Below are 25,642 nucleotides of genomic sequence, written 5' to 3'. Positions count from 1 at the left end.
GATGTTGTTTTTATTTCAAAATGAGTATTGGAGCAAGTATATTTTTACATTCATATAATATTTAACATGTTGAAATTGAGATAACTTTAAGCTTGATGCGGTAAGGCATGCAGCCTGATATAAAAATTTATCATAAATCAAATTTGAGTAGTCATTATGGTTGTGTCATGATTTCTGCTTAAAAGGGTATCTTTGATGTCATCATCATATTGCTTCAGAAGCAGCTTGCCAGTGTTATTTCAGGTTGTGGAGGGTGTGTACATGTATGTATTATTCTAAAAACCATAAGACCTACAAGTATCAAATGTCTGCCCAGTACTTCACAGATTTCACAACTGACTGTTAGTAGACAAAGCTTTTGGGGGGGTGGGGGGGGATCTGGCTTTTGAGGGAGGGCTGTTTTCACAGCGGCTGTGGCCTTGACTTATGGCCATATAACTAATCCTGTTGAGCAGCGAAGGGATCCCACTAGTCTCAGTTCCAAATCTTCTCTCCTGACCACAGGACTGCGCTTTCTGGACATTGTGTGAAAAAGATTGGTGAAACAAATACTCTGTTCTCCTTATCTCTCTCAAGTGGTGATATAAGAGAATTAGAATCAGTGTTGTAGTAAGGATTTTGAAGAAGAAGCTGGCATAAAGAAGTACCCACAGCATTTAACCTCTTGTGTTTTATTCATCCTGGAGCAAGTGTAATTTAAAGTGACACCTCTATAATTGATGAAGTATCTTTTTACCATTTGTTTAATTACCAGTTTCAATGTCTAGAAAGCAGTGGATCAATAATTTACAGTGATGAGCTTCCCTGTGTTCCTCTGTTTTTCCAGTTCAGCCATACAAACAATAACTACTGAAACAAACCCTCAAGTTTTGATGCTTTTCTTTTTCTTTAGGTAATTTAAAAGAGCTTAACCTTTTTTCCTGCCACGGGTGTATTCCCAACACAACTGAAGCTGATGGCAGAGCTCCCACTGGCAGCAGTGAAGCAGGATAAATCTAGGGCTTGCTGTGTACAGTGTCAGCTCTTACCTTTTTGCAGTCTCCTTGTATTGTAGAGTGGCTCTGGCCGGGCTCATGTTGCTACAATAGCAAATGATGCTGCCCTGGCAGTATCTGAGAGCTGTTAGAACAGAAAATTTAAGCAAAGGAACCAAAGCTGCTGCCTGCATTTTGTATGTATTTCTTACATTATAGTCATTGATAACATGTACTGATTTGCTATGGGAGATACCTATTCTTGACGCTCCTGGACCCTTCTTTCAGGTTAGAGCTCAGATTCCCTTGTGGCCTTGGATCTCTCACTTTCCCCAAGGCGACCTAGAGAAGCTATGCCTGTCAAATCAGAAGAAAGTAAGTGTTTACCTCCCAGTGGGATGAGCCTTCTGACAGTTTGTGTCATCATCCTGGCTGCCATGGACAGTAGGGTTTGCTCAGACAGCGTCAGAACGAAAGCGATCTGACTTCCATGAGATCTCCAAATCCGTGCACTTCTAGCAGGATTTGGCCTTATGTGCAAAGGGCTCCTATCTACACACTGGTGGCCTCAAGGCAGAAGGTTACCTTTCATTTTTTTGAGGATGTGCTCATTATCTGCATCAGCACAAGTGGATGATTCCCCTTTCCTGTCTCTTATTCTTAGGGGTGCTGGTCCTCATCTGATGGAGGACAGAATGCTGTGGGACAGTTGATATTTCTGGTAATGTCATAACTATTATACCCAAGTAACAGGAGCTGTAGGAATTCCTTCAGGATCTCTCATTTGAATTGGCCATCACAGCCCAGAAGAAGTTTTTGTTTATGTGGTAGATGTAAAGGGTCAGTAGGAAGATTGCCGGGCCTGCATGTGACTACCTATTTTGTCTGCCTCAGCAGGATTTATGCAGTTTTTCAACCACCCAGTGTAGGACTATAAGTAAATTGGAGAGAGAGAAAGGATTTGGACCTAGCCACAGCTGGGGAATGAATGTTTCCATTCACTGCATAGGCCCATGTTTATCCAGATGTGGAACATGCATTCCTGAGAACCACAAAGGAATGGGCTCCTCGATTATTCTTTAGTGTGTATTTTGTCTTTGTTTTTGATTAAATCTATGTCCCTGATATTGCAGGAAATCTTGCAAATGCTGTGAGCAGGACAGTGTAGTTCTCCTGAGTGGGCAGGGACTTGAAACCATGTCTTGGAGACAAGATATTCCTTACACTTCAAAGGGTGATTACTAAGTTGCAAGCCAATGAATTTTTTTTTACCTTTTTTTTTCAGCATCAATGTGATTACTACTGCTTTTACTTTAAAAAAACCTTGATTTAATGTAGTCTTGATTCAGTAGGAGTATCAATTTTTAAAATGTTAGAAAACAATATTCTGTATCATGTGATGAGTGCAAGCTAACGCCAGTGGATGTGGGATGTCCTTTTGAAATGTCTGTATTTTCCAGGCATCCTGGAATACTTTTGCCAGCATGATGGCAACTCATTATTCCCTGTTTACTGTTAACTGAGGATGTATCTCTTTTAGGGTAAAAATGTTTGCAATTCACAAAAACATTAAAGACTTTGTTCACTGTGGAATCTTTGGGGTGCTGTCAGACTGGTCAGAAGGAGATTACCTCAGACAATACCCTTCATCTGGTGGCTTTTACCCTCCTTTTCAGAAGCAACAGATTAGGCAGGGTAAAGGGAAGCAGTTCAGACATAAGCCAGCTGCAATATCATCTGCCCACGTGCTCCTCTTGGTTGCCAGGCCTCAAGTCTGACACCCTGCCAGATAGCCAGTCTGCACTGTGTGTCTACTTTTCTTTCATCTGCTTTTGGAAACTGCTTAGGCCATTTCTTTTAGCATAATCTGGAATTTCTACAGATCATTGGATATTCTTATTTTGGGTTCATGATCTAGTTTTACTCCAGACTGTTGTTGAAACTCTTTCCTTAAACTTTTCATAGGGAACTTATGCCATCACAATAAATGTAAAATGCTCTTTGTTCCCTTACAAAGAAGGGTTTGAAAGAACTTCAGTACCATATGTGTTCCTAACAAGTTTTATTAGAACTTATTTATAACTTTTCACTGTCTCAAAATAACTGCCTGCCTTAGGCCAGCAAAGTCAGTTTGGGACAGAACTAAAAAAAGTGGTGGAGGTACAAATTGTGCCTGTAAACTCTATGCTTATAAATCATCAAATTAAAAACTACTCCACTTGTTTGAATGTCTAAAGCATTGAATGTGCCCTTTTTCTGGGCTCACAGAACTTGGCTCCACTTGGTAGTTTGTAGCTTGCTTACAGCATTGCTAACTTTGCATTAAAAGAGAGTCACACCCAGAAGGAAAATAAGGAAAGAACTCGTTTCTCCCAGGTATCACCCGCTTCTGGCATCAGAATGAAATGTCGCAAGAATACTTGCAGATTGGCTTGTTGGGTTTTTTTTCCTTAAGGAACCTAGAGACATTACTTGGAACAAACCTGTGACAGATGCCATTGTACCAATATGAAATGTTGCTCATAGCAGCATTTCCCTAAATTTGGGGTACAAATTACACTGATGTATACATCTTTATGCTACTCTAAAATTTCCATACTGGGCATTTTGTTATTACCCTAACAGGAGTGGGCAGTAGTAATAGTTGTTGGGGCATCACTCATGTATGAGTTATTTTATAAAAAGCCCCCAGAATTTCAGGAAATATATTCCATATGTGATCCTCTCTCCTGTGCTTTTCAGGAAAGTTTTAACCATTTGGCCTTTATTTTTCTGACATTGGAAGCTTGAATATACTAATACAATCTGGATATTACCTGTGCTCCAATCCGCTCCGTAGCGGGAAAGTTCATGGTTTTGACAGCAAACTGGGAGTTCAACAATAGCTTTATTCAGACTTTATGAAAAGGAAAAGCTTTACATTAACTAAAAGAAATGATTTGGCTATTTTGGAGGGAGGTATTTCCTTTTTAAACTGTTTTTCACAATACCAAATGGTCTGAGTTTGGCTGTGGTTTATTTTAATGCAAAATTGAATTGATGAAAGTTGTCAATTAAAAGAAAAAAGACCATAGGACAAGGCAGTCAAGTTTAGTTGTTTCTTATAAAGCAGTCTCATATAGTAGCTAAATCTGTTACTTGGGTTTTCATAAAATGATATGTGTTGACACAATTAAGAATAATGTAATTCTGATAGCCTTCCCTAGGTTTCAGATTTAACCCGCTAAAGAAGATAAAGTAGCTTAAACTTACTGTTTTGGTGTCAGCAGTTCTGAACAGAAAATTCCTGTATTTAGAGAAGAATTTTATGGTCATCACTGGTGGCATGGTGGAAACTTGAGATCCTATCAGTATAACATTAGTAGGGATGGTTGATCTCTGCTTCCAGACTCCTAGTCTCATACCTGTGACTCGTCTCACTTTTTAGAGCCAAGACAAATACCTTATTTCTCCTGGAACAGACTTTTTGAAACTGAACAAACAACTTACTGCATCCTTTGACTTGGCATGAAAAATAACTAGAGAAGACAAACAGTGTTAGGGTCCAGGCTTAAAGTTGAAACTTCATACTGACTTAAATGCACAGGGAGCTAGTTCCCAAAACATTGTTTTTTTGCAAAATTAGTTACCTTTCAGATATCACCGAGCACAAGCAATATCAGCACAGGCTGTCTTTCTGAATTGCTTTATAATTGTTATGGAGCTGTTATTACATGAGAAAAGAGGCATAAAGGTATTTAACATAAATGCTTTCTTGTAGTTGGTTTTCTGTTTCTTATGTTTCTTATGCTTGCTGGTTCTGAAAAAAACTCTGCCTGTTGCCTGCACTTGTTTTCCCCTTTGCTGTGCAGGTGAGAATGTGAAGTATTTAACTGGACAAAAATGTCAGTTTAAAAACCTTCAGAAATCAAGATGTCCCTAAAGATAAGTCAAATATGAAACATCCTCTTGGGACAGAACTGCTGTATGCCCTGGAAAGCTTAACACACCCTTGAGTGCACACCCTTTTCTGGCTAGGTAGTATGGGGACAAGGGCACGGTACGAGCAACTGGTGAAGAACATACCTGAGAGCCTGGTTACACTGGAGCAATCCTCTGGAACAGTACAGGGACCTGTAAACGTCAGCCGTGTTCTCATCGGGACGGTGAAGCTCCTGATGCTGTGCTGTAGAGGAGTGCTTCTGCTGTCAAAACTCTGCCTGTCTCATCAATGAGTCTTTCATAAGGGCAGCCTAGCTTGCTTTTTTTAAGGCTCTCAGCCTAACTTCGCTGTGGCAAACTGACCATTTTCAGCTCAAGGAGGTCTTACCAGCTAACGCGTTAGAAAATCTTGGCTGGGATGTGGCCTCAAGTTCCACTAGAAGCTGTGCAGCCCTGCAGGGGCTGTATTTGTAGACAGGAGGGAGATGGGATGTAGCAGGCTACAGATACAAAATTATTTGTACATTTTGTCACAAACATCTATTGCTGTCAGGAAAAAACTCTGGGTGATAAACCTGACTAGGAATTTATATTTCCGTGGCAGCTGTGGGACTGTGTCAGACTGTGTTTGCTCAGCAAGCGTCTCTGCCCTGGGAGCTGAGAGCTTCTGGCTTTATCCAAAGAGAAAGCAGAGATGGAAAGATACCCTTCAATGGGGATCACAGGGAAATGTTCCAGGTATATCACTTTATCCAGACAAGGTCTTTGTGAGCATTGTTGTAGGAACTTCCCTTTCATTTGTATAAGAAGGAGGAAAATTTGTCTTTAAAGGGCTTGCAGGTCTTGTGTCTGCTGAAGTGACAGTGAAGTGTGCGTTGGAGCTACAGTTACAGCTCCAGACAGAAGTCAGTCTGACAGTTTTCCTGAGACATACACAGCTTGTTGTAGCTACATGCACCCGTTTGCTGCCGAAACTGTTGTCGTGTGAGACATTAAGGCATACAGTTACGTGGGAACACTGAAAATTAAGTTAAATGGCTTTTTCCATGGGTGCCCAGCATCTTTACAGTTTAAAATAAAGTGAGTAAGAGAGCGCTGTCCAGTTCACAAAACGCAGCAGCAAGCTGTTGTGCTCCATGGATCTACTGCCTGGGAAGGGCTGGAAGGGGAGCGGTCAGCCTTCCTTCTGCATTAGCACTGGCCACGTCATGCTTTAGGACGTGGCTGTGTCTTTTCCTGCCCTTTCCGTATCAGAGATGTGCTCAGCCTCGCTTTGCAGGCGCTGTTTTGTCAATTTAGAAGTCTGTTCTGTGTTTTTCCTGCTGTGAAGAAAAGCAAGGGCATGATAGAAAAAGGAACGCAGCAGCTCTAATTTGTACATTTAGTTTTCTGTTTTGGGCTGTGGAAGAGGCCTCCCTCTGCTTAGGAGAGAAGAGTCACGGGTTAAATAGTGTCCATCTCTGGGAGGGAACCTTAGGTTACTGCATGCTGCCTTCCGGGGAATACTTATGTGTGAAAAGCCCTGCTCTGCCAGTTGTGTCCCTCCTCAGTACTCTTGTGTGTTCTTCTTTTCCAGACTGCAAACAGTTTAGTGCTGATCTGGCCTTATATAGTCATTTCCTATTATTAGAAACATTTCCTTGGGATCTTGCTCAGGGAGTAGCAGAGGGAAATCCTGTTTCCTTCATCTAACATGCAGGCAAAGCACCAGTGTTCACTCTTTCCTTATCTAGTGTCGATAGAACAAGAAGTTTTTGTTATGATATGCTTTCCAGTCTTAATCCCTTTCTAACACTAAGCCTCTTTTCAGAAATGCAGGAAAAGAAATTTGAAGGAGTAGGAACTATCAGCCACCAATGTGAGCTGTAAGGCATTGTCTACAACCTGTAAATTCTACCTGTTCTTTCTCAACCATGTTTTTATCTCTCAGATTTAGTCATCCTAATGCTTTGGAAAACCAATTCACTTTTTCATGTTGGCTTGTGTGAAAAATAGTATGATAGATAGGAGGTTTCACCCAAGTCTGCCAGGGTATTGATATAAAACTAATGGCTGTGTCAAAAAGTAAGAACAAATTTATATTAAGGAGGGAGAAGTTTCTGTTTTGCGTGCAATGAGAACGTGTTTTTGAAGGAGAGCTTGGTCACTGAAAGCACTGAGATACGCGCAGGCTTTGAACACTTAATTTTTCCTGTGAAAACATTTTTTCCCCTTAAAAGGAAGATGTAGGTCCTGCCACTGGGAGTGACTGTTTAGAAAGTCAGTTGGGAGGAATGCACATCAGCTGAACTGAGTCAGGCTGTTTGTGTTAACAGTTCTGTCAAAACGGCTCTTCTTGTTCTTGCCACGGACTCTGCAGGGGAGCTGCTTAAAACGATTGTATCAAAGTAAAGGCAAAGCAATCAAACTGAATTAACTGTTGTTTTTAAACTCTTTGCCATTGAAGTTAGTTCAACAATGACTGCTGGATTCAGAATGGGTGCAGTGTGTTTGTAAAATCAGCTGAAGAGGCGACTGTCTTGCCGTCCTGTAAAACAACCAACAGAGCTGTAACACAGGGCAGCGTGCGGGTGGGATGGAGTGAGAGTGGCCACATGCATGAGACAAACCGGCATCATATTAAGGGCATCTGGTAGTTATAAAGTGGGACTTTGTTCTGATGGTCACTGTCAAAGCCAGTCATCCATTTCTGTTTCACTGGTTCAACAGAGAGCAACAACAAGGAAAATTTATCTTAATTTGTTAGATTAACCCAGTTTCGGTTTTCACTCACGTCATAGACCCAGAATTATTGTGTGTGTGCGGGAGCCATAACTAAATACGAGCGCTGCATATGTGCTTTTTAATCTGCCATCTCTCAAACACATCTATCATCAGAGGTATCAAGACAGTGAATAGCACTTACAGAGAAACCGTAGGAGTCCGAGGGGAGGTGTGCATCTCCATTTTTTTGTAATATTCTCGTTTATTTGTGAAAGACTGAGCTTGGGAAGAAGACATGTTTAGTGTTCTCACTGAAGCTTCCTTGAAACAAACAAAACCAGTATTGACAGTTTTAGGCATTACAAAGCATAAATTAGAATCCAAAATAACAATTTAAATATTCTTTGTCTTCTGGTTTTTGAACCCTTTTGGCCACACCTATCATGTTTTTAGGCTTTTGTCTATAATTGTGCAAACACATTCACACAGAATCGGAGAATTTGGAGAACTCATGATGTCATGAAGTCTGCAGTAAAATTAAGGAACTTTACCATCTTGAGACGCCTTTTGAGTGAGTATAACGGGCTTTTGATTTAACCTTTGTAGGTCTGTGGTTTCATAATTGATCAGGAATGTTGTGTCTCCAGGGACCAATGTCCTGTGTCCAGGCTTCTCTTGCTAACTACTTGTTTGGGGAACAGCTGGCTACCCTCTGCACAGGGAAAGAGGAGATGCATTAGTACAAACAAAAAGAGGGTAGAAACCAGACAATTCTTAGCAGAGCTAATGCTATGGGGAAGAGGTTCTGCCTTGTTATCAAGCCTGTTACAGTATTTAATGTTGCTTCTTTGGCAGGGCATTCATTTATCCAGTTATCATGCAGTCAGATGTTATCCTCTGCTGGAACAGGGCTTTTTTCCTAATCAATGGGCCAAATGTCCATCAGAACCTCCAGTTTCTGCTATAGGGTGTCTTAGGAATGCGAGGCATTTTAATCAGTTTTAGATCAGTATAGTCTGGGCAGCAGGACACGTGATAGGTTAAAGAAATTTCTATTTTTTAAAACGTTCCTCTGACCTGCAAGAGGAAGGGATTTCAAATTCCTGGCCTGTTTAGGGTGGTTTGTTTCCCATGGTGTCTTTGCCAAGTGCTTTCTAATTATGGAATGTGTGTTATTCTGTAGTTCTTTTGCAAGGCAGAAATAATGAATATTATAAAAATCCAGAAAAAAGATATGCATTGATAGATGAACTTGATATCATTTGCTTTTGGAATAATGTAGATGTGATCCACATTGATTTTTGAATAGCATAAACCCAAGCCAGCACCTCTTACCTCTGTGTTTATGTTGTGCGGTGGAATCTGCGCAGCAGAGGGGAAGACTGTTTGCTGATGCCGGTTTCATGGGCCCAAACTCCAAATTTGTTGGTGGTTTTTTTCAGTAAAGCCACTGCTTGCAGGTGTAGCTTAGCAAGTCACGCACTACTCTGTGAGCCTGTCGGAGCAGGGCTGACAGGAAAGGTTTCCAGTCCCCTTGCTTTGAATGTGAAATTGTATGCAGGGAGTCAGCTGCTTATCAGCAACGAACAGAGCAATCCCAGTGCTCTAATCCAGGGTTTATATGAGTCACTTCTAACTGGTGAGGCCTGGAAAACTTGATTCATACCTCTGCCTGTAGTTGCCTGTAGTAGTGATACAGACCTAGCCAGCCATCCTCAGCAGAAATCACAGACAAAAGCTGGGCTCTGTTGCTGGAAAGGAACAGCCTGGTTTGATCACCTTCATAGTCCGGGATCAGGATCTTTTAAATCAAAATTTTGTTGGTTATCTCTGCTTTCCAACTATTTTTTTTTCCCTCCCAATTTTAGCTAACCCACACGCAGGAGGGTTTTCCTTGCCAGCAAGAGCAGGGCAGTAGTTTGACTACAGGAAAAAAAACATTTTGAGTGAAGGTCTTACCACTTAAAAAGTAAATAAAAGGGTTCTTCTGCATAAAAAAGCCAAGGGAAATGTGTGAAAAAAAATGTACTTCTGAATATTGGGCTCTTGGATATTCTCCTCTTACAAGGCATTTTCAGTGATGTATTCTGAGGAGTGTTAGGAGGTGTAAACTAGGGGAAAGGTGAAGCTGTTAAGATAACTCGGTGCTAATACATAACTTAAAATTGTAACATGAGTGTTATTGACTCTGTTGTTTGACTACAACTAGACTGACTTGAGAAATTATGATGGAGGCCTGACATTCTCCTCCTGAAGGATCAGAGCTGCCAGGCTACAGCCCCAATTATACTTGGAAAACTCCTGGCTCAGGGCTTGCTGTTGTGATTCAGTAATGGCTAATGCGGCTCAGTTTGGGAAATGTAGTTTAGATTGCCTTTGATCTTACCTGTGCTCCTGCACCGAGCAGGGCTTTGGAGTGTTCTCTATTTCTTTCAGTGCTCTGAAACAGACCAGTGCTAAACCCACCTCTGAAATGTGTCCTGAGGCTGCCTCCGTTAATAATTCGCCTAGCTCCTCAGTTGGTTCACGATAAGAAGTGAATAAAAATCATGCCAAGTAGTTGTGCAAGAATTGAGAAGTACTACGAATCATTTTCAAAATGGAATCTAATGAGGGCAGAAGAGCTGGTGGCACCACAGCTCTCTTCAGAAGCGTTATCCAAGCTTCACCACAACTCCTTGTAACCGCTGGCACCTTCCTGCTGTGACGAATGACATCCACCACAGCGCAGGATCTCTGGGATCAGTGCCGTGGGTCTGAGCTAATTAGAGAGGAGTGCTGCACTGAACCACTGACAACATCTGCTACATTTCTTGGGTTTTAAATAGCCTCCTATCTGAGTAGTGGCCATGCACAGCCTTGTTTTACTTTAAAAAGCTTTCAAGTAAAGCAAGTAGCTTTTTGATTTAAATCTTTTTGTTTTAAAGCTTGACTTTACCCTTTCTGTAATAGAATTTGAAAAGTATGCATTTTGATAAGAAAAAAACAAAACACAACAACCCTCTTTAAGTAGAGCTGACTCCAGATAGTGCCAGTCATGAAATACCAGCTGTGAAGCTTGGGAACGATTTCATGGCTCTGCGTGTTCAATGGTTAGAGAACCTGCCTTTTGGCACTGCACAACTTGGTTGATGACTGCCACGAGGGACCACTTTAAATGGATTCCAACAATTGAGATGCTTTTAAATGTTGGTTCTGGGCAGATATGTAGAGTAGGGCTTACTCAGTAGTGCTGCATGCTGCCTGGGGTGTTACAGTCATATCTGATCTGAGACTAATACATTTAAAAAGGCTCTTTGGCCCTTAGAGAAAGAGAATTGGTTTGGTTTTTGCCTTCTTCTCTTACCCTATGGTCACGATAAAAGCCTTTCCCACTTAAGAAAAGAAAAATAATATCCTCCAAGAGTTTTATGATGACAAAAGGGTAATATTCAGTTTGCCACCTCTGTTTACCTGTGTGTGGTAGTGAACTGGTGGTGACAGGTGATATACAGTATGATTACCTAAATTTCAGAAGTATTTGAACAGATACAAGAGAGTCTACATCAGTCTCTTTTCAGAAGATGATGCACAGCTGGAAAGATACGTTCCTGTTAATGTTGATAAGGTTCTTGTGGAAAATTAGGTGGTGGTTGGCTCAGGCTGATGTTTGCTCAGTGCAGATGTGGCTGCATGCGTTTAGAGCGAACGACCTCTGAAAATTCAGCTGGTGAGTTCGTAGTGTTAGATCAAGTTTGAGACCTCCTAACTGCAACTGCAGGTGCAAGTTAGGTGTTTTGCCTTATGTGGGTGGGCAGGGCCTTGTACGCTGTGGATAAACCTCCAGTTTCTAGCCATTTGCCGTGCTCTCGGCGAATTGTGGAGTCCCATATCGGAGATCACTTGGAGAGGTCCGTTAGGAGGGTGGCATAAAGGAGAAATGGGTGGCGACATGCTTTGTGCAGATTGCTGTCATCGGTGTTGGGAGACTTGCAGACAGAGCCCATCATCTTCATTAACTGCTGTGAGTCAGATCAAATGGCTGACTAATTTTTTAGTCATTGTTGCTTGGAAATGGAAGGTTCTCCAGTTCAGGGCAGAACTCATCTCCTTCAGGGCTCTGCCTGGCCTCCTGGGCACCCGCCAGGCAGCAGCTTTGTATGCTCATAGTGTGAACAACTTGGGACCTGGAACACTTGAAGGGTGGTATACTTTGACCGGGCCTTGTGCCAGGGCAGTGTGCTATCTGTAACAGATCTGTAGCTTTATTTGCTATACCTGTAATTCATTTTAGGATGGACACATAGCTTAGACCATTGAGGAGCAAAATAATTAGTAGAATCACAGAGTAGTTTTAGGTTGGAAGGGACCTGTGGAGATCTCTGGTCCAACCCTGCTTCCAGGCAGGGCCAATTTAGATCAGGTTGCTCAGGCATCGTCTGGTTGAGTCTTGAATAACTGCAAGGATGGAGTTTCACAATTTGGGGCCCCTGTTCCAGTATTTGACAGTACTCATTGTGAAAAAAATTTCCTTAATGTCTCATTGGAATTTCCCTTCCAGCTTGTGTCCATTGCCTCTTGTCCTTTCACTTTCCACCTAATGCTAGTGAAGGCTGCATATACATTGTGATTTTGGTCAGAACGCCCCTATCTCTGAGGGGTGGTGGTTTTTCACACTCTTGGTGTAGCTATGGCCATTAAATTCTTCGTGTGAGGCCAAACCCATATGGCCCCAGAGATGACTAAACATGCTACTTCTGTTTGCAAGGGCTGGAGACTAAGGGCAACAGTGGCTTGACTGTGTCCCACTAGGAAGAGTCTTACTTGGTAGGGCAGGTTATTTTGTGATAAGGACCTCGGGGACCTCCATACAGAGTGGGTGTTTTCAGGGTGGGTGTCTCAAAATGTTTCTGGAATAAAATACTGCTGAACCAATATGCTGAGTCCTTGCAAGGGCAGACAGGGCAAACTACATCTTACCCCTGGGCTCTTCGTGGTCCTTTGATTTGCTGAGAGTGGGATTACAAGTGTAATTGTAAAAAAATTTTGCTGTGGTTGGGGTGAGTTGGGAGTGGGTTTGGGGAGCCCTCTTGATGCTGCTGCAGCTGTTTCAGTACAAAACTTGCCATAATGGAGCGTATTGCTTCCTGTCCTGTTTGCTGTGGTTTTGCGTGTTGGGCTCTGCACCAGGTTTTCCAGTGCCTGTGATGACTTTTCTTTCCGTTTTTCCCTGTCATTGGGCAGCAGGGCTGGCTGCAGGCAGAGGACAGCTGACTTGTTTTCTCATGCACTACCTCTCATGATGTGTGCGCGGCTCTGGGAGGGGAGGAGAGTTCCTCTCCCTCTCCTCGGAAAACGCCCTCTCCAGGATGCTCCAGTAGGAGCTGGTGGGAGGGAGGGAGTTCTGACTGCACCGAAAATGTCGTGGAAAAAAAAAAAAAAGAGCAACTGACAGAAGAGAGAACTTGTCCTCAGATTCCTGCTTTTTGCAGCAGCGTAAACTAAGTCTCTGCAAGTGCTGCGGGAGCTGGCAGGAGGCAGAAATGAAGTTCAGAGGCGCGGTAAGATTTATTCAACTGTTTGGGTGGTTTTGCAGCTTTCAGATGTGTATCTAAGTCTGAGAAGAAGGGAGGTGAATTGTCAAGGTTTCAGCGGGAAGGTGAAATGCTTCAGCCTGCTTGGCGTAAGACCCCTTCATTGGAAAGTTACGTGAAAGGGGTTGAAATAGGATTAAAAAAACCCAGGAAATACATGTTTTGAGGAGGGAGCCAAGGTGGGAGTTGAGGAGGTGGGAAGAGAGAGGGGAAAGCCGTGCTCTGCCTTAGGGGAGAAGGAAAGGTGGAGCTTTTGCTTGGGTGGAAGGGTCGTAAGGATGTGAAGCGTACTGGTGCTGGGCTCTGCTTGTGTCCTTCCTAGGGACATGGGCTGCTTCCCCTGTGACTGCCACCCCGGGCAACAGCAGGAAATACCTGCTTGAGGACTCGGCCACTCAGTTTCTCCAGGGTGTATTTACTTCAGCAAAACTTTGTCCGTGTTTTAGCAGCAACCAGAAAGCCTGGGACTGTGTACTGCATTGCGGGACAACTACCGAGAGCTTAGAAAAATGAGTATGTGGCAAAAAGATTGAGAAGACTAGGATTGTTACCTGGAAAAAGATGAGTAAGAGAGGAGGAAAAAAACCCAAACAGTAGTGCCACAGAGAAGGCAGATCGTGAGCTCCCTTTTTCTGTGTTGTAACACGGGAAGAGGGACATTCAGCTAAATTAAAAGTTGCTAAAGAGATGCAAAGATTATTTTCATACAATATGTAATTGGGGCTGTGGAATTCACTGACACTGGAAGATGTGGAGGTCAAGAATTGAGGGAATGTTATAAAAAAGTGTATGTGGGCTTTTGACTGGATAAGAATGTTCAAGGCTTTAATTGGTAAACTTACCAAATTTAGGAAGAGGAGGATTGAAAACGTCATGTCTGTAGATTTAAGCAGTTCTCTGACTGTTGAAGATTTAGCATGAGGCTGGAGTATCCCATACCTGCTCAATCTAGAGATCCTTGCATGTTTTCCTGAATAGTCTAGTGTTTTCCACTGTCTGAGAAAGGGTCTTAGTGATGAAGGGAGGCACAGAGCTTCTGGAGGACCTGTCTAGTCCCTCCCTGCGGCAGCACATTTGAAGGTAGAGGAGATAGTGCTCGAGAGGCTTATGCTTGGATTTCTATTGGCACGGAGGACTGTAGAAGCCCACAAACCTCTGTACAGCAGTGGATGTAGAGAAAGGGTTTTGAATGTGATACATGTGAGCATGATAAGCAGTGATGTTGTCTAGGGTGGTGCTTGATATTCTCCAAGAGAACATGTGGGTGTGGAAGTGCCCTTCACATGCCCTGAGAATGCACTGGGGTGCTTGTTCTGTTTGGAAAGTTTTACTATCTTTGAAAGACCTAATGCTCTGAAATGGTTGTGTGGGGCGTGTGGAATGCAGCGGAGAAGGTGGGAAGGTATGGTGTGGGGAAGGGCAGGGTGCTGCAAGAGTAACAGTGCGAGACCCGCCGTAGAGGCGAAGGGATGTGTACATTTAGAGGGGAACACTGCAGCCCTTACCAGAGCAGTGAACAAGGGCGCAGGGTCAGCGCCCCGCTGCTGCACGCGGGGAGGGCGACTCCGTGACGTGGTTCTTAGCTGTAGGGCAGTGTTTTAGTTTCTGCTCCCCTCTCACCTGCTCGGTCTGATATGGAAGTCAATGGCAAAACTTCCTTGGAAGGGCAGTGATCTGGGTTTTTGCTTTCCATGCCATCTGTTTGTCTTCTGAAGCTACTGTGGGATGCCCAGGGCTGTGACCTGAGGTCACAGGTAGTATTGCTATGTGTGCTGTGATCAGCAACATCTTTTAATGAGCAACAGCTTGTCTCATCTGCTCAGGAGCAAAAATGTCAGCTCACTAAATATAGAAATTCAGTGTATTTACTTTTCCAGCCTTGGTGATCTTTCTGGTTTGCTTAGTTCATTTTTCTTACTGCTATTTTATATTTAGCTTGGTGATTGAAGTATCAGCATCCCCTCTTTGGTCTAAACATTTTTCTTCTCCTTCAAATCAGTTCTTATAATTACTTTTTTCTTTTCACTAGTAATTGCTTCTTTTTTTTTTTTTCCTAATCCCCCCCCCAAAAAGAAGTCTAGAAAATATAATGATGTTATAAACATTGAACAAATTATATTGCCTGCTTGCTATGCAAATCTCTATGCCTTTCTCTGGTTTCTGGTCCATTGTAATTTGCATTTCTAATTTACATTTGAGCTCCTCTAGATACTGATTCTTACTGTTCTAAATGTTGCAAGTGTCAAATGTCATTGATTAATATACTGAGAGTCGCAATTAATTGCAGCAACATCCACACCCTGCATTATTGTTTTTCAAAAGATTAAATTTTTGCTTTCACAGTTCTAACTCCCCACGACCTACATGCATTAATAGATACTTAAAATAATGCACACAGTGTGATACATTGCTCATATTTCCCATTCTGCTTTGCATTTTAGGGTGGGAGATTAAATGGTTCTGTAGCTTGAAAAGTGAGGGAGGCAGTGCTTTTAACTTCTAGGCAGTTTGCTAGTGGGACATAGCAAATCTTTTTGAGAGCAGAATAAGCGTGGTTACCCTGTATTTCTGATTATTTTATGTTTTAAAAGGTATTCTGGTTTGTCCCTACTTAAAATATGGAAGACTTCAAAATAAATTGTTTACAGACATTAGTCAAGGAAGAGGCAATTCTCTCTCCTTAATATCATTTATTGAATAGTGTATAGTTAAAACCATTCAACATAGTTTTAGGACTGGGAGGGAAGTATCAGAGAGGGAGAACCAGTTTCTGAGCATGGACAAGCGCTCCCTGACTCCAGACATTCCTTTGTTGGCAATGTATTGCTCGAAAAGAAGCAAGAATAAAAACTGATTCTGCTATAAATGGTCCTTGAGTGGCAGCTGCTAACATGGTAACTTTATTTGCAAGTTGAAGTTGCTCCCTTTAACTCTACTAGTCTGTGTCATCAGAGTTGTTAACTGGTTTTGATCCCATTTGATCTGAGAGTTCTGATTTTTCTCAAGTTGTCAGTTTAGAACAGCTTAGCACCTTGTGGGAAATACTGCAGTCTTCATTGGGCTTACATAATTAGAAGCAGAATAAAAGTTACTACATTTTTTCATTAAACAAGTCCAATACATGAGATTTGGGCCATATAAATTATTGTCTGAGCTCAGATGGCTTCAGAAAGTGCAAATAAATCCATGTGGTTAGTTGCAGAGGATTTTTATGTGAGATACGGAGCTGCCTCTCAGGAAACCCTCTTTCCAACCCAGCTGTGAACAGAGTTTTCTGTCTCCAAAATGTGCAGCTAACTTCCAGTGTGGCTAAAGGGAGGAGGATCCCAAGTGCTGCACTTCAGTCTGTCAGGGATTCGCTGGCAGGCGGCAAGTGCTTGACTAAGATCCCTTGGTCCAGGTCCACCTCAGTTGTTTTCATTATTGCTTTCTCTGTGTAAAAGGAAAGAAGAGCTATCCCATTCCGCACCTCAGGAATTGAGGCTCTGGATAAAATTGTTGATTTTTGTCTGCTCTGCTGTCTAGCCCATGCTGTGTCCAAACCCTCTCTCAGGCTGTAGAGTGGAGTAGAAATCAGAGGATTTTTTTTTTTTTTTTTTTTTCCTTCCTGCAGCTTTGGCATGGCAGTGAAGCATGTCATACTATCCAGGAGACAAATGTGCTTTAACTGCCGCCTCCCCACAAGAAGTTCGTTCTTGGTTCAGACTTCTTATTGTCTTCCAGAATCTAATCTGAATTCCCCTTCCCACTCACATTTGGTTCTTGCCTGTTCTTCCGTTCCCGGCTTTGTAACTATTTCTGGAAGCCCCAGATCAATCATCTTTTACTTGATACTGAGATAAAGATGCCTGCCTCTTTCCATACAGCACCCGCTTCCTGCGGTCGTTTTACTGCATGTCTCCTGGTCTATGGAATGGACACTAGCTAATTTGTAAAAATGCGTTGTCAGTGGAAAATATTAAAACAGACATTTTTAGATGTAGGAGCAGAAATCTTGTTTACATTGTGTGACTCTTCTTTCTAAATCAGATGGTTATAAAGCTTCCCTGAGCTGTATGATACCATTCACTTTGAGAGCTCCTGGTGCTTCCATGTGCATCACTCATGGATGCTCCAGGAAGGAGGGAGTTGCCTGAGCTGCCAGGTGCTGCCTGTTCTCTCAGCAGTTGGCAGTGCTTGTGTGTCTGGAATTGCTGTGCCAACCCTGACTGCTCAGGTGTACCCTGCTGGGAAAATCAAGGCTGGGACATTTTGGTGTAAAAGACTCCTTCCTACACACCTGTTGGGCTGCTGGGTATTGCACAGCCGTAGACCAGCCGATGGACAAAGCACTTGACAGGAGTTTCTTGCTCAGTTCACATCAGCCCTGAACTCCTGTGCTCATGTTAGAGTTGCCCTCCGCCGTCCATCACAAAAGAAAATTTCCCCGATGTGCTCAGACTGAGTCTCTCAAGTACTTCAGATTTTGTTGTGCAGAGTAAAAGGTCTTGGCTTTCATTTCTGAGGTGTATTAGATCTCCAGGTCCTAAATAGAGGAAGGTCTTTATCATACTTTGGCATTTAGCATTGTTTAAAAGAAAAAGATTTGTTTACACCTTCACAATGACATGTGAGAGACTTACTAGTTCAGTTTAGGAAACTCTTTGGTATAGTCTTGAGTGCTTTTGTACTCCCAGGAGCTGTTTGTGAAAGGGTATTTTCTGGTGGTGTTGACTCTGTTGTATGAATACAAAGGACGGCTGGAACCTCCGCCAAGGTAAACCTGGCTCTGCTGGCTGCATTCAGCAGCACCGATTTACACCAGCTGAAAGTCTTTCCCAAAATTTAATCACACAGAAGAAAAAGGCATGTGGAAGTAGTACTGCTTTGGTAATTGCACTGGCTTGGTCCCCGCCATTCAGGAGTGACGGCTTTTCCTTCCCTGGCAGTGAGCCACTGTTGTGCTGACAGCTCTGGAGAAGAGATTAAAAGCAAGGAGTGGGTTAAAATAGTGTGGGAATGAGTCCCCTGGAACTGTACCTCGGGGTGGGTTTGAGAAACGCAGTGGCAAAAGTCAGCTTGTATTTTCTAAAGCAGGAGTGACCATTGGGACAGTGATTTTAGTATGGGATGAAAGGCCAGTTTGAGAGAAGAGATGGGCACTCCGGAGCCCACAGAGCACCAAGATCAGATGGAGATTGCTCAGATTTTTGTAATTCCCTGTTTGCAGCCTGTGCTGGGTATGGTGTTAGCATGGTATATCCTATAAAGGTTGGGATCCTTAGCCTGGTCCTCCTTTTGATTCCTGCAGGCAGTGTTGCACGTGGCTGAGCTAACCTAACTACCTGGTACTGTCAGAAGGGCACCTGTGCTCCCCTTCCTCCTTGCCCTGCATCTGACACCCACCTTGATCCCATGGGAAGGTGATTCAGATCACTATGTTGACAGGAAAATAACCAGCTGCTTTTTTTCCTGGTGATTGTTTTGCTGCCTTAGTGAGTTGCATCAGTTCAGCTCAGAAACAGGTAATTGCTTGCATTAACACGTGTCAGGGAGGTGAAGTCCAATGTGTTTGGTTTTCGCACAGGGCTTTCAGAGGTGGCCAAGATGATCTCTGGCATAGCACAGAGCAGAGGATGCTGTAAATGAACCATACATCAGCTGGAGGCGTTTTGGCAGAGATAAATCTGTCCACTGCAAAGACGCTGTGGGAGCCAGTCCTGTCCGTAGGCAACCTGCTTTAATGGTTAATTAGCTTCACTGTAATATATTTAACCCCCAGACTGGGTCTTCTAGAATTAATTTACACCACCAGATTTGATGTCTGCCTGCTAACACAAAATAACTAACATTTTAGTTAATTTATTCAGTGCCTTACTGTCACACTCATCATTCAGTAGGAACATATGGTCATCGTTGTGATTATTTTTTTTCTAAACAGTGTCTTCTTTCCCCACTTTCTTCCCTTCTGCATTACTGCTCTATTTCCATTTTGCAAAAAGGATTTCTTTTCACCTTCTTTTACATTGCATCTGTTGAAGTTATTGGCAGTCAAATAGTTAACGTTGACATTTTAAGTTGGTGGTAGACTTGGACATAAGCAATAAAGCAATGAGGGAATGCTGGCACAGAGAAGTGCGTATTGCTCGGCTGTGGTTTATGACTGATGTTTATATTTGCATTGAACTTGCGCTTGGGAGGGTACAACACAGTTTATATTCTGGAGAATCTGACTGCATCATGTCGATTAGGTAACCTGGTCACATTTAATTATTGATGAAAACTTGCTTTTAGGGTTGTTTGGTTTTTTTTTTTTAAACTGACTGAAAATTTCAGGTAGTTATTTTGTCCTCACGGAGGGACGGTGGAGATGAATGAGAAGAAAAAAGTGTGGAGGAAACTGAAAGCTACTTAGCCTTAACTGTCTGTCCCAGAGGAGGCAGCTGAAGTGCAATTTTCTGTGTTGTAAGTAGGATAGATTGCTGCTTCCTTATGCTGGATGTGTACAGCTGGGATCGGTTTGTCCTGAGGGAGGGAGTGGCTGATGAAAGAGCTGCTGAAACTGCTAAGTGCCATTTTCTGTGAAAGTCTTTAGGATTATATAAACTTGAATTAACTGTGCAAGGGTGGAAGTTTCTCCTCAGTCATTTTTGAGGCAGCTGTGTTTTAAAACTGTATTCATAAACTTACCCATTTGAAAACTAGTTATTTTCTTTTGATTTTGCCTTTGTTCCCATTACCTTGTCCAAAACCTGCTCCAGGATTGCACTGCTCTGATAGAAAGATTCTAATTTCTAGGCAGTGTTTGTTTGTATGTGATTTATCTCTATTTCTTTTGCCAGTGTTGTCCTTTATATCACACCTTCCTTCTCCAGGGCTTATCCCGTTCCTCTTCACCTTGGTAAAAGAGGGTGGAAGAAGACAACAAAGCTCTTTGCTGAAGGTGTGGAGGAATTGGCTTGGAAATTTTTGGGCATTTTGAGAAGATTACTTAATGACCGTATCTGTAGAATTTCTCCCAAACTGGATCTTTCCAAGCTTAGAAATCAGGCCTTCCAGACCATGAGACTAATGGCAAAAAATAAAAAGGGAAATTAAAATGATGTTTCTTTGTGGTGTTTGAGCCATTAGAGTGGATCTGGATTTGAGATTTCCAGGAGGCACTAATTTTTCTTTCTGAAAGTTGCTAGTTTCATGCAGTTGCTTTGGACTTTCAGGAAGGAAGCCAGTTATAACTTGCAGAAATAGGCAAAACTGCATTTGTAAATGATTGGTAAGTCTAAACAACTGCAGACTGAGGGAATTTGTACCTGTTTGGGCCCAAATTTATACTTCAGTGGGTCTTGCCTTTATTACTACTTAACAAAACTTAAGGTAAATTTTCTTCTGACCAAGGTTGTTTTTATCTTTTTTTCCTTGCACGCCATCAGTCCCTGTGCTCTGACCACTATTATATCTTGAGAAGGAGCAGAAAGGAACTACCTGACAACGTGAGTCAGCAAAAATCATCTACATCATTGTGCAGGCTTTTGGGGCTGGACGACAGCGTTGCAGCAGGGGTCCGGCATTCCCACTTTGTAACACTGCTACAGGAGAGGGTGCCTGGGTATTGCTGTTAGTACGTGAGCTTAGGAACAAGCACCAGTGGTGGTGGTGCCAGTGATGGCAACATCCCAGAATATAGCAACAGATTCTCTGAAATGCATTAGTGCTTTAGGGAAATGATTTAGGAGAAGGGTGCTTGCTGTGAGGAGTTTGAAATGTAAGAAGGGTTTAAGAATATGACAAGGAAATGCAGACAGATGAGGCAAATGGTTTAATATGTTGCATCTTCTGTCTCTAATTTCTGTAGTGTCTCTGGTCTTCTGTGCCTTGTACATTGTCTGTCTGTTGTGTAAAAATTTTCCCTGCAAGTAGCGACTGAGTCACTTAGTGCACATTTCCTCTCCCTGTTTTAGTACGTGAGGCTGAGTGAAGTAAGAAGTCAGCAGACCAGTGTTTTCCAAAGTGTCTGAACCACATCACATTGAAAATGTAACCTTTAAAAAAGGGTTAGGGAATAGAAGTTCCTTGATGCACGGGGTAGATGTTAGTGTCATCGTCTAAATTCAGTGGCCTGGGATGCAGAAGTGCCCATTTCTCATTAGTTCTGAGTTTTCCCATTGGGTATCTTGTGAAAGCCTATACATTGGTCAGCAGTGTGAAGCTGTTTGCTCATGAGATGAATCATCATTAGTCATAAGAGGTTCCTTACCTTGGAATGACTTCCTGCGGTGAAATGAGAGAGGAAAGGAGAGAGAACACATTTTGGTCTCACCCCTGCTAAAGGATGCCTGGGAAAGGAAATCCAAGTTTTATTGTCTTTATGAAATGCTTGTTTCAGTGATTGATTTAAAGTTATTGGAAGTTTAGCAATAACTTTTCCCTAATGCGGGCTTGTCTTCCATCAAAGCGATTAGTACAAACCAATCGATAAAAGTGTTAGTATACATTGACCAGAGTTTTCAGTAGTAGTAGTGGGGTTTTTCTAATATCATCTCCTGTTTGTAGGTTGTCCGTGGGTAATTGTGCTTGATGGTTCTTGTGGACTCAGCGAGCTGTGTACAAAACCACAGATCTCCTAACCTTCCTCTGCTTTTGGTTGCAGGGAGCGGGGGCTAACGGTATTCGTCTGACCATGGAGAGCGCTCTGACAGCCCGCGACCGTGTCGGGGTGCAGGATTTTGTCCTGCTTGAGAACTTCACCAGCGAAGCAGCATTTATTGAAAATCTGCGCAAGCGTTTCAAGGAGAATCTGATCTATGTGAGTAGCAGAGTGACAGACACCAATGTGTTCATCAGTGACCTGAACTTGAGTGTTTGCTGCAGAAGACGTACCGTAGCTTTGCTCTGCAGTTGAATTTGGAGATGGTGGTATCAACTTTAATAGACCGTGGCTGCTTGTGTCACAACTAGTCTGGGGTACTGTCGTGTTAACAGAGGTGGGGGCTCACTGCAGTGCTCCAGTTGAGGTTGTCTGGCATTTACAGGTCTTGCCAGCGCTGAAAATCCAACTCACACCACATTCTTCCATGTCATGAATCTACCCTGTGGTGGGCTTTCAGCAACCCCAGGCTTGAACTTGATCCTAAACAGTGTATCAGAAATAACCCAGTATTCTGGCTTGTTAGAAGCGTTAAGACCATTTGCAGGTGCTGTTTATCCAGCAAGGATAACGTGTCTAGCATAACTCCTGCAGTGTCATTCTCGCTGCACCCTCGGCCTCTTCGGAAGCCCTCAGCAGCATCCCCAGTGCACCGGGGCAGGAGATACACGGCCTTCGGAGCAGCCTGGGCTCTCGCAGAATCCGCTGCCAGACCTTCTGTAACCTCTCTGCTCTGTGTTCTCTGTTTCAGACATACATTGGCTCAGTTCTGGTGTCTGTTAATCCGTACAAGGAACTGGAAATCTACAGCAAACAGAACATGGAGCGATACCGTGGTGTCAGCTTCTATGAAGTTTCTCCTCACCTGTGAGTGGCCTGTGGGTAAACAGTGCAGTTTGTGCCGTTCCCACGCAGGCGTGTGCGGTAACGACACGTGAAAACAAGCAAATACGGCTTTTCCTTGTCCCAGATGCAGCACTAAAAATCATGGGGATAGAAAGGATCCTTGGGAGGGTGTGGTGTACAGCTCTTTCTATTCCTGTTCCTCTCTCCAAAGAGGATGAGTTGCCTTTGCAAGAGCAGTATTTGGAAAGGGAGTTGGTTCCTTCCTGGCTGGAGGAACAGAGCTGGTAACCAGCCCTGGCAGGACAGGAGTTCATTGTTCCAGGGTTACTTGGGGTCCGTGTGTCCACGCCGTGCGTTTCCCCTGCTGCTCCATCGCTCACTCGGCGGCAGGCTAACCTGGGGCGAGAGTGTGTCTGGATGTGTGGTGGTTTCTTTCCTACCTCTGCTGTTACTGCCTGACCAATATTTATCTGGTATTTCCCTTGTTGCTAAGACACCGTCAGCCTGTTGGAACAAGGAATGTATTTATTTACATGGTCTGGCCTGGTGAGCATTCCCAATTTCCCATTTAAAAAAAAAGTTTGAGGTTTAAAGTTATTTTTGAAAGCATTTAGATTTTTTTGTCAGACTGAAAGATGACGGAGAGCTGAGGACATTTGGCTCCAAAATGTTTTCTTTCAGGACCAAGGGCCAAATTCTGAGCACCTCTTGGAGGTTTTTTTTGTGGTGGTGGGTGTTTTTTTTTTTTTTAAAGAGGTCTTGGAAGAGTAAATGATATTATTTTTGAGCGAACTATTTGGATTGTTTATTACTGGCACATAGCCCGGGAGAGTAAGCAAAACAGAATGCGCTGCAAGCGCAGAGAGGGAAAGAAGCACCAGCACTTAGGAAAGTCTGCACACTTGAAGTTGTATTTGTTATGATAAAAATGTGATCTTTCAGCTTCTTGTGTGGACTTACACGGGGGGACAATTAAACCTGAAAAAACCTGCATTCAAACCTGCAAAGTTCTCCCCTTGACCCAGACGTGTCGGTACGTCGTGTCTGTGTGCAGGTGTCCGGCAGCTCGGACTTGCAGATCCCCGTTGCTGTGCGTAGGTTGCCCTCAGTCCTGCCCTCCAGGCAGAGACCTGGCCTAGAGGCAGCCACTTCTGGCTGTGATCAGGCCACTCTTAAGGGCTTTTTTTGTCCTTCGATGAGAATTCTGTGACTCTCTGGAAAATCATTGGGACTGTGGCTGCCTTTTTATTTGTCTGCAGTAGGTACAGGACTGAGCGTGATGGCAATGCTCACGTATAAGATGAAGTGCTAAGCAGAATTTAATTCCTGTATGTGCTACATAAAGTGACTGAAATCACAAAGTAGCTGATTATTCATTAGGCTGTTCTCTTTCTTGTTTTAACTGGTCCAGTAAGAAATTGTAAAATGTGCAGCTCATAAGTAAACCCTTGAGGACTGCAGTACCAAATACCACTGCTGCTCCAGCTGGGAAAACAGTATTTTTTGTTAACTGTTTTTATTGTTCCGTTAAAAAACATTACATTATTTGATTCTTTTTGCATTTAAAAGTATTCTGAGGAGCACTGAAATGCTCTGTAGTGTAGTACTCTGCGCTTCTCCTTTTACAGTATTCCAGGTGTCTTTTTTCCTCCTCTTCTTATTCTAAACTGATTCTAGAAAGCCAAAATACTTAAAAGATTGCTATGCCAGTGTCAAAATAATTTCAGGCTAGGCCTGAGCGCGGGGGTCTCTGGGAAGTGCGTCACACGTAGACATTCAAAGGAGCAAAGTTACATCCCTATGGGCTTGAACACAGCATACTTCCCAGACTGATCTGTCACATCCTGTCCTATTTATAACCTGCCAGGGGCTTCAGAGGTGGTGACTACAAATGGGACCATAAACATCTTTAAGTGATTCTGTATGTGGTATGCATGACTGCTAGCTTTCTGCTTGAACTTGTGGTCCTATAAAATCACCCAATAAAGGCCATGAAGTCTAGAGGCAGCTCTTAAAATTTGAATTAAATTTACATTCATTCAGCTGTTTTCAAAATACTCCAGAGACAGAATTTGGATGGGAAGAGAAGGACTTGATGACTTCAGTGGGGTAAATGTGCAGTTGTGTTGCTAGGTAGCTCATTGGTGTTGCCTTAGCACCAAGTATTAATAGACTTCAGAAGGCCACGGCTGTTATTTTGGTGTGATTATTTCTAATTAATTTCACAGCATGAGAGTTGGGTTGTTTTTGTTTCTTTTTTTTAAAAAAAAGGCAAAGCTACTAAAAGGTTGTCAAGCATAGGAAGATGGGATATCTGCTTGATTACCACATGTAAGACAACTGAAAATGCTGTTACAGAGGTTGTCTTGCATGAGTGCATTGTGAAGGGCTAATGCTCCTCTTGTCTCTTACCCTCTTCCGCTGCATCTGTCTGGTCCTTCTCCTCTCCCTCTGAGCAGTTGCCACCATTGTCAGACTCATCCTCCTGTCTCTGGTGGTGTAAAAGCGTGTGTGATTCTTGATATAAGATCCTGTCTGGTCTGTCACGGGGAGGAGAAGAGAAGAAAAAGCAGCAAAGGAAGGCGCAGGGCTCCAGGGCCAGCAGCAGCAAACCCTGGCTGTACGCAGGCAGGAGGAACCATCTGGTATTTTAGGTACCTTTTGTGCCTAAGGTACCTTAGGTACCCGTTTGGCCTAAGTTGGGTGTAGCTTATCTAGGCTGCAGGATGCTTATCAGTCTGTGCTGGCTTATCCAATTCTTCCTACCACCCAAGAGAAGCTGTGAGAGGTTGGGCTATTCTGGAGCCACCCAGATAGCAAAGTGCAGCTGTGACCCTCTGAGTGTGTCATCGCTTAAAAGATAAGCCAGAATAAAGATCGATGGTTTCCTGAATGTAAAGCTTTTTTGTCCTGTGGGACCAATGTTGAGAGGCCGTATATATTTAGAAAAGCAAGTTTACCTGCACCATTTAGTCATCTTCTACAGAAAATCTTCTCAGAGA

The 25,642-nt window shown here is 43.0% G+C and overlaps 1 protein-coding gene across 6 annotated transcripts in view; it reads left to right on the top strand.

Moving 5' to 3' along the window:
* The window catches only part of MYO1C (myosin IC), a 58,447-nt gene that overhangs the window by 14,171 nt on the left and 18,634 nt on the right, over nucleotides 1–25,642 (top strand). For 4 of the 6 annotated variants that reach the window (XM_074844898.1, XM_074844901.1, XM_074844902.1 and 1 more), the window contains exons 2-3: nucleotides 21,798–21,953; nucleotides 22,546–22,661. In XM_074844898.1, the coding sequence (XP_074700999.1) occupies nucleotides 21,798–21,953; nucleotides 22,546–22,661 (272 nt within the window). Of the gene's footprint in view, nucleotides 1–12,973; nucleotides 13,139–20,580; nucleotides 20,641–21,797; nucleotides 21,954–22,545; nucleotides 22,662–25,642 lie in introns of those variants that run through there. The other 2 variants (XM_074844897.1, XM_074844899.1) reach the window with 2 other exon arrangements.

The sequence above is a fragment of the Strix aluco genome, chromosome 19 (genome assembly GCF_031877795.1).
Source record: "Strix aluco isolate bStrAlu1 chromosome 19, bStrAlu1.hap1, whole genome shotgun sequence".
Lineage (NCBI taxonomy): Eukaryota > Metazoa > Chordata > Aves > Strigiformes > Strigidae > Strix > Strix aluco.
This window is presented reverse-complemented; position numbering and strand designations above follow the sequence as displayed.